Source organism: Egretta garzetta, unplaced genomic scaffold (genome assembly GCF_000687185.1).
Source record: "Egretta garzetta isolate BGI_Z169 unplaced genomic scaffold, ASM68718v1 scaffold309, whole genome shotgun sequence".
NCBI classification, from domain to species: Eukaryota; Metazoa; Chordata; class Aves; order Pelecaniformes; family Ardeidae; genus Egretta; species Egretta garzetta.
The window spans coordinates 56,913-65,977 of record NW_009260764.1 but is presented as its reverse complement, the minus strand read 5'-3'; the positions used below and the strand labels follow the sequence as shown (position 1 = coordinate 65,977).

Below are 9,065 nucleotides of genomic sequence, written 5' to 3'. Positions count from 1 at the left end.
AACTTCCAGCAGCTTCTTACAGAAGCTCTAGGCCCCCCCACTACCAAGACCTTGCCACACAAACCCAATGCACAAGGCAAATGGTCTCTGATCCCCCGTATAGAGCAGCGCACGTCCGCTTTCCCTGCCTGAGCCTGGCTTGCTCTCCTGGCAGAGGTCTGCAGCCTTTGGGTTGGTTTACATCCGCGAAGCAGCAGGCACGTACCCGCGTCTCCTTCGGTTTTGCTTCTGCCTTGCTGAGCTGTATCTGAGCAAGCCACAGGGCTCCCGCACCGTGGGGTTTCCCATGTGGAAATGGAGGCGGTAACAAAAAACTGAGCCTCGCAGAACCACACTGCGTGGGTTTGGAGGGGGGAGTCTCTGCCTTTGCCCGCCTCACCTTGTGCCCTCATCATGTTGAGCAGAGTCACGTCGGAGATGTCATTGCTTAAAAGATGTGGTGGAGTTGTGAGCTCGGGGTTGTGCTCGGGACGCAACCGAAGCCCCTGAGCCACCCCAGCGTGATGGGTATCCTGCTCCGAAGCCTCTGCAGGGCACAGCGAGGGGAGATTTTAAAATGTGAGGCTTGAGAAGTTTGTGGTGCCAGGCAAGGAGAGGCAAGGGTGTCCCTTGATCACTCTGTAATCTGCACTTCTGAAAGACTTACGGCCTTTTAGAATCTTGTTACGTGCCAGGGTAATCTGTTCATTAATTCTTGATGCTGCAATTTAAGAGCTGTCCAGGGTTGTCTTTAAAGTGCTTTTGTTGGGAGATGCATTAGTGGTTGTGCTAACTAATCTTTGCCGAACCACAATCTTGATTCTGATTTCCTTTTCAAATAATTTACTGCTCAATGGTCTAATTTAGCCAGATGAGCTAAAATACATTGTTTCACCGACTTAGGAGGGAAATGACAAATTTCATACGAGCGAGTCTCCTGGGGAAGCACGGCGACTGCGTTGGCAGAAAGCCCTGGTGGATTCCCTTGTGTTGGACTCCGGGAGGCTCAGGGCTGTGCCAAACGGTGGGCTGGTGCCGGCGACCGAGCCTGCGGCGAGTCCGGCTTTGCTCCGTTCCCCTGCAGCGGTCTGGGGCTCATCCTGCCTTGCTGGTGCTGCAGCATCCCAGGAGGAATCTAAAATGGGAAAATGGTGCCAGGGAAAGGGCTTCAGCTTTCCAGTGCACACAAATGGCTTTTTTGCCTTCAAGTCGAGTGGTAGGTGCATTGAGTGTGCCGCTATTAAGCAACCACCGTTCTAATTTTGCCTCTCCAGATGGCTGCGTGTGATTCTCCCGGTGCTTTTTGATAGGCGTGTTCGCTAGCGGGGAGATGAAATAGTGGGTCTGTATTTTAAGGCCGATGATGGAGAGATGAGATCGATTCTGCCTCACGTTTACATGATTCATTCCACAGGTTCTGTATAAAGTAGCGAACCTTAACATCTCTACTAATTAAAGGCGATGAGAGCACATGACTGTGCCTGGAGCTGGTGCTCCAACGTGGAATGTGCTCAAAATTGCCAGTGAGTGGAGAGGATGAGTGGGGGCGATGGGACTTGTGTCTGCTGGGGCGGGGGACTCTGCCATGACGCTTTCTTTCCGCTTACCTGTCCGTCCTTCTTTGCAGGTGAGGCGCTGTCTTGTAAAAACACGATTCGTTGGGGTAGCGAGGTTTGGGAAGGGGGCACACATGGGCTACACGGACACTGTGCCGCAAAGACGGTCTTGTGCACTGGGCAGTGGCGTGGAGTCTGGGTTCAGCTGCTAATTCTGCTCCTGAATTTGTGGTCCTTGGCTGCTTCGAGCCTCGGTTCTTACCCGTTAGATAGGGATGACGGTGCTGCCGCCCTCGCGTGATGAGAACGTGCGCCCGTGCCTCTGCTCTGAGGCGCCCGGTGAAGTGGATGGCTTGGAGTAGAGTTATTCATGGTGTCCTGGTAGGTACGTTTTACCCTGATGGCAGCTTCATCACGGAGATTATTCTTTTCAAAAGCAGAAAATGCTGGGGTTTTACCATGGAAGTTGTTCGTCTTTTTCTGTACAATTCATGCTTTGATGTTCATGCATTAACTCTCTCTCTCTTTCTCTTTCTCTGTTTCTCTGCAGACCTTTGTAGTACTAAACAGAGGGAAAACACACTTCCGATTTAGTGCCACACCTGCCTTGTACATTTTAAGTCCTTTTAACCTGTTTAGAAGAATAGCTATTAAAATTTTGATACATTCATATCCTTTTTATTACTGAGTTATTTTTGCCTTTGTATATTGAAAAATCTCTTACCTGTTGTCGTGTTGCTAAATTCATGTAGTGTCTATGAATTACGGTTCCGTGCTCGGCGAAGTTGGATTGGGCTCAGAGCATACACAACCCCCTGCTTTTTTTGACTGAAAAAGCACAGCCCCTTGGAGAGATCCAATCAAGTAAACTTTTCGGTTATTTTCCCGGCTAAATCGTACCCCTCTGCGTCCGTTCTTCCATCAGTGCACAGGCATTGATAAGTTTGGACCAGATACGATTTAAGGTTTCACATGAAGAGGAGCCGAGCTTTAACGAGCTGCTAAAATGGTTAAACAGAGTTTGTGTCTGGGGAAGGACCCAAAGATGCCTTTTGTGTAATTAGACGCTGACTGATTTCTTGCTCTTTTGGCATCTCTACTGGCAAGGCTATTCCAAAATGTTCCACTGCAGGGCTTCAGACAGCTCCGAGAGCTTCGGAACCATCATCTGCATGCGTTATTAGGAGAATTAAAAAAAAAAAAAAAAACAGTATATTGGATGAGCTGCTTTGCCCTGTTTATTTATTTATTTTTAGAAAGTGACTCTAAAACGGAACCACATTCACTTGTTGGTTTTGAGGCTTCTATGTCCCCACTGCCTGCATCTCATATGAAGAAGAAGCTTTACCATCTTCTCAAAGTTGGGGTCTGAGGCTGGGAACGTTTCCTTTGGCTCATGGGTTATTTCTCGTAGCCTTTCCTCCCCTCTGTACGTGCTGGGACGCAGCTGAGGGATGCAGTGCTCTCAGCTTGAGCCCGAGATGCTGGCAGTGGATCTTGGGCCTTGAGCTAAGATCCATTGGAGTCCGCTTAAAGAGTTTTGGAAGTCAAACAGCTTTGGATCTGGCCCTGGATTTCACCATTCTGCACCATTCTTTCACCACTAACTGCATTCAGCAGTTAAAATCCACTCAAACTTCTAATTCTGCAATTGTGCTGGCCCTGCAACGCTCCTCAGATCCCTTAGTCCAGCACCTTCCGTCTGCAGACGTGACAGGAGGTCCTGAACACACAGAGGGAGCTGGGAAAGATTTGTGAGATTCTCTCCAAGCTAAATCCTAGCTGTCCACAGGTTGCACCGCTGCTTTCCTGTTGGATGGGTTAGCAGACGATACACTGTGATGTTTAGGAGTTGATGAAATTATTTGGGGGGACGTTTTCATTAAGGCATGGGATTTTTTAATTGCTAAGACATACCAAAAAATAGAAAATAAATTGGTGATGTAAAAATACTACTTACATATAGTCGCCCCCGGTCTTATTTCCCATGACTCTGGAAGCACCTTGGCTCCTGTTTGTGGCCCCCAGAGAACAGATTGGAAATTGCAGTTGAATTTTATCGCCGTGCGGTGACCTTTAGGGAGCTTAGGCTGACGTGAGGAGCCATGCCGCTGTCCCTTTGATCCTTGACTTTGTTCCACAGTATTTAGCATGATCATTATGTGCACTATTTTGACCAACTGTGTATTCATGACTTTTAGTAACCCACCCGAATGGTCGAAGAATGTGGAGTAAGTAACGCTTCTTCTGCTCTTAAGAATCTCGCAGAACGTTGTTTTTCCTATTTTCGTTGGGTTTTTATGGAGGAATGCGTTCCTGCTCACGTTTAAGTTTGCATGGATACAAGCCGTCTCCTATAGCCACTTTGTTCAGACAAAAGCCTTTGCAATTCATCTTTTTTTCGGGACTAAAATGCCGTTTCTACAAACTCCTCTCTCTCTTTCCCCTAACAGGTACACGTTCACTGGTATTTACACCTTCGAATCACTTGTGAAAATCATTGCAAGAGGTTTCTGTATAGACGGCTTTACGTTCCTCCGCGACCCATGGAACTGGCTAGATTTCAGTGTGATCATGATGGCGTAAGTTGTGCGTTCAGATTATTTGAAAAAAATAAATCAAAGAAAACTTAAGTGAGTCCCCGAAAGATTTCTTTCTCGGTTTTTCCCAAGAAAGCTTTAGGCTGACACGGGGTCACAGATCCGAGGTGCAACTCCGTGGAGTTAGTGGAGTTGCTGCTCCAAAACCCAAGATTTTCTGAAAACTGCCTTTATTAATATAAGGCTTTACAATAGTGCCTGGCATTTTAGATTGCTCGCATGCCAGAGCGGCAGCTTGTTCTGTTAAGCACAGGACTAGGAGCCAAACATCTTTAAATTCTGGTCTCTACCGCTCCGTCCCTCCTTGGGCTTGCGTGTCAAGATTTCCCAGGCTTAAGGTTGAATAATTATTAACCCATTTCTAATGAAGGTGCAGTGTCAGAAAAGGCGACGCTTTCTTTGCCTTCCTCATTCTCCTCTCTTGCGCCAGATCAACTTAGGTTGGTCTGACAGTGAGGGGTCATGGGGGCGGCTGAATTCGCAGCCCAACCAGGAGATGCGCGCTGGCTTTCTGGTTTTTCCCTTACTGGCCTGCGTTGGTGGTGCTTAGGCGTAGCACCGCGGGTGAAAGCCAGCTGTATGTCACTGCTAGGTGGAGTTCCTGGTGGAAGAGATTATTTTATTTTTTTTTCCCCCCCCCTTTTACATTTCTTTTTGGAATATTGCACGTGTGCACGGTTGGGCTCCCGTAGTTAACAACGGCCGATGAAGACTGAGGGGCCATGGAGGAAGGCTCGGGACCCTGATTTCCAAGGGTTCAGAGCACTTGCATTTAACTCTAGTAAAATACTTTAATCTTATAAAATCCCTTTTTTTTTTTTTGGCTGGATTCTGCACCCAAGCTGGTTGATCCTCCCGAGTTTTTGCTCTTTTTCTACGTGCCTTTTTGTTGTGTATTTAAATGATGTGCAAAGAGTTGGTGCACAAAAGGCAAATGACCAGTAGCTCGCTGACACTTCAGCTTGGCTTCGGCATAGACGGGGATCTGCTGTGCGCGGTGTAAAGCGCCCGTGCGGGCGTGCACGCGGACCGAAGCCGACCTGTGAGTCGGTTATTTCCTTTGATTCTCCATAAATTAACAAGGAACAGCACGCCAGCTTTAAAAGGCCCAGTGCGCTGGCCTGAAATCAATGTGTTAAATCTCTACCTGGTCTAACCCTGCAACCTCCTCGTTTCCAGCGGGGTTGCCCGTAGGCTTCACATAAAATCCTTTTCTGGAGCCTGCGCGTTATTTAAATCCCACTAAGAGGGTCTAAGTTTTATGAAGCGCTTGCGGCCTTTCTGTGCCGGGAGGAATCTTGAATATTGTGCATTTCTTTGCTTTTTTACGCCCTGTTTCTCCCCAGACAACATGGAGGAAATATTCTGTCCCAAGTTGTGGTCAAATACAACTCTGTTCACCTTGCGCTAAGCCTCCGTGTGTCTCAGGTTTATCCCCTTGTAAATTGGGGGTAACCCTCCCTACCTGTGGCTCACAAGCAGTAGTAAAGCCTAAAGGATAAAAGCGAAGGATGCTAATCAAAGCAAAAGGTGACCGTGCTTTATTAAAAAGACAAAGTGAAGCAAATAGAACCTGAAACCACAGAACTGAGGTGAAGCCACCGAGCCTCCTCGCATATTTGACGGTTTCACAATTGCCTCCTCCTGCGGAGACGGCGTTAAATTCCCAAATGCTATCGAGGCAAGGGTGCGGGTACCTCCCCGTGCCCCTGGGCCAGCTGGTTGCAGTATGGAGAGACTTAAACGGTGGTTTGGCTCTGAAATTTTCTCTCTCTCTCTCTTTTAAATGCCAGTTCTAACGCATTTTAAATGCCCAGCTGTCTCCTGCAAGCAGACAGCTGTATGGAAAGGAAGGTGACCCCAACGGTGCCATTAACTCTGGTTTAATTCTGCAGGTATATAACAGAGTTTGTAAACCTAGGCAATGTTTCAGCTCTGCGCACTTTCAGGGTTCTGAGAGCTTTGAAAACTATTTCTGTAATTCCAGGTAAGGCGGCCTCCGGTTGGTGTTAGCTGTTGGGTACAGGCCCCTGTGAGTGATGTATTGCTTTGTCTGTAGTGGTGGTTTTATTTTGGTGTGTGTATTGTCATGGTGTTTTTTGTGTGTGACCTCCCTCATTGCAGATATGTCACAGAGTTTGTGGACCTTGGGAATGTCTCAGCATTGAGAACTTTCAGAGTTCTCCGAGCTTTGAAAACTATCTCTGTTATTCCAGGTGAGAACCATTAAGCATTAAAGGCTGGTCTTGCGTGTATCTTTTTTTTTTTTTTTTTTTTTTCTCCATTTCCCCCCCCATCCTGCTGCACAAGGGGAGAACGTTCTTAATGAACATTTTCCTCCTCTCTCTTTAGACATAAAAAATTTTTTTTTTTTTTTTTTTTTTTTTTCCTCCATATCTCCCCTCCCATCCTGCATTGCTTATTTCTCAGAAATAGCACTGGGGTATTTTTGATGGGCTTTGCAGTCTGTGTAAGCAGAGTAGTTTGAGATTAGGGCTTCTGGGCCATCAAATTATGGGATGAACATTCTGCTGTTCCGTACTTCTTTATCCCTGTGTACACAAGTGGCTATCTGATCTCAGAAACGAAAGCCAGGCCTAAAGTTTAATTCCAGGTGAATAAAGGATCAGGCACCCCCTCCCTCTTAGGCTGGATGGTTTCTTGCTCAGCAAGTCACCCCGTTATCTTTTCTAGAGGTCTTCTAGGAATAAGTTTATAAAGCAAGTGAGCCAAACCCAACCGAGATTAAAACCTTTCTGCGTGAGGCTACTTCGGTTACTTGGAGTCGGATGGGATTTGGGGCAGGTTGTCTTCTAGGTACTGACGATGAGCTTGCCTCCCTGTCTTCAGAGAGGGTTGATGCTGCCATTTGGAGATGGACTGAGCTCAGTGGAGCCTTGGCACTGCCAGCTTTTGCATTTGTATGTTGTAGCGGAGCCGACTGTCAGCTATGGATGCACTAGTGTGTGGCCCAAAGTGCTGACTGCGCCACAAGTCCTCATTCCTAGACCTGCCCACTTCACGTGCCACCCCCAGAGCTGGGCTTTGCGGGACCGTCACTTACAAAGCTACTTCTAGACCCCCCACTCCATCTGGGTGTCGGAGGGTAAGCCACGGCCCTTCCTTTATTGTAAGAGACTGTTACGGATGGAGAACACGATTCTGATCCTGAATTCTTGCTTAGAAAAGCCTCGTGCAGATGATTTCTCAAAAGTATCCTTCATTTTAAGGTCAAGCTCAAGACTCAGTTTTCACAGGCACTAAAGCATCTGTAGTTTTCCAGTTTTCAGGGGCTTGACCTGTCTCAGGGTGGGCACCTTAGATAATCACGTGATGAATTTTGGTCTTCTATTTCTTTGTTTTGTTTCCTGACACCTTAATGGTTCTTCTGCTTTCTCAGGCCACCCTTGCATATACGTTTGCCAGAAAAGAGACTATGGAAGTGTAGGGACCCATCATTTTTGCCCCCATTCCAGACTGCTAAACCCATCAGATGTACATGGCTGTTGTGCATGATGTTCTTCTGTGGCACCCGCTTTCCTTGCACCGAATGAGTTTGCTAGAACAATGTCCTTACGTAGCCTGCCCTAACGTTTGGCAGTGCACATACAAAGCGCAAGAGGTATTTGGTAATTGCTGGTAGCAGGGCACCAGGCGGATCTGGAGGGCAGTTGCGATTCTGGCGGCCTGCTACAGGTATCAACTGGCTTGCTCAAAGAAAAGCATCGACGTTAAAATGAGTTTCCTATGTGTTTTGCTTTCATAATCGTAGCAAGGTGAAGACGGCGCAGCTTTAATGAGCTGGTTCCTAAACGCGGGACAGCATGTTCCTCTGGGAGGGAGCAGAACGGTTCTGTTCTGTGTCACTCTCTCCACGCTACTCAAAACGAACAGAGTTTTCCTTTCATTTGCAAAAGGCAGCAAGGGGGTGGATCTGAGCCCTTCTAAGTCCAGTGCAGCCATGGTTTAGTGGTGGGATGGCAGGGTTAGGTTAAAGGTTGGACTCGATGATCTCAAAGGGCTTTTCCAACCAAAGTGATTCTTTTCTATGATTCTATGATTTTTGCTAACGGGGTCGTTTGCCGCTCATTTTTATTAGCGGGATGATTTGCTGCTGGCAGCTGAGGGGATCCTGTTTGGCTGGCGGGCGCGCCGAACCCATCCATGGCTGCAACTGTCAACGGCAAAACCTTGGTTCTTTGTGTCAGTTGGGCTCTGGGGCAGGATTGCCCCGGCTGTGGCTCTGCAGCACCGGGGGTAAAGCACAACCCTTGCTCCCCTCTCCATTTTGTGACCGCCAAGATGAGGAAGGTGAAGCATCTGTGCCTTTAGGGTTATTTGGTATGAACTTAGGCGCAGAGTGCTCTTTATGGGTTTTAGTGCTATCATGTCTCAGGGCAGAAGTGATTTTTTTAGAATACGCTTAATATTAAAATCCAAAGGGGTTCCCCTCTACTTCAGCGTGAGTAATGGAATGGAAATTTTAACACTGCAGTGAGCTAATGAGAAAATGATCTTGCTCTTACGACAAGTGCTAACTACAGCTTCTATCAACAATTGGAATCGTCCTCAGTGTGTTTTTTAGACGAGATAAAAATGGGAAATATTACCAGAAGATTACGTGCCACTGGATAAAATTCCGTGCAGGTAGAGAGTCTGTGTCGATTTGTGTGATGGGAATGGACGGTGGCACCTATGAGCTAAAATATCAAAATATTGCTTTCGTCTTAGGGCTTGATAGGCCATATTAAACTCTGCGGTGGTCTAAATCTTTCAACTGGCACTTGAGTTATTGGTATTTTAATTTACTAATGCCACCAGTCTCCACACGTTGCCAGCCTGTGACACACCTGCATTAAATAGAATCATAGAATCATAGAATCATAGAATGTTTTGGGTTGGAAGAGACCCCTAGAGGTCATCTAGTCCA

The 9,065-nt window shown here is 47.1% G+C and overlaps 1 protein-coding gene across 1 annotated transcript in view; it reads left to right on the top strand.

Annotated features, from left to right (window-relative positions):
- The window catches only part of LOC104132770 (sodium channel protein type 8 subunit alpha), a 47,922-nt gene that overhangs the window by 6,711 nt on the left and 32,146 nt on the right, over window positions 1-9,065 (top strand). The window contains 4 exon segments of the mRNA XM_035901510.1: window positions 2,086-2,204; window positions 3,677-3,766; window positions 3,989-4,117; window positions 6,260-6,351. Of these exon segments, the coding sequence (XP_035757403.1) occupies window positions 2,086-2,204; window positions 3,677-3,766; window positions 3,989-4,117; window positions 6,260-6,351 (430 nt within the window).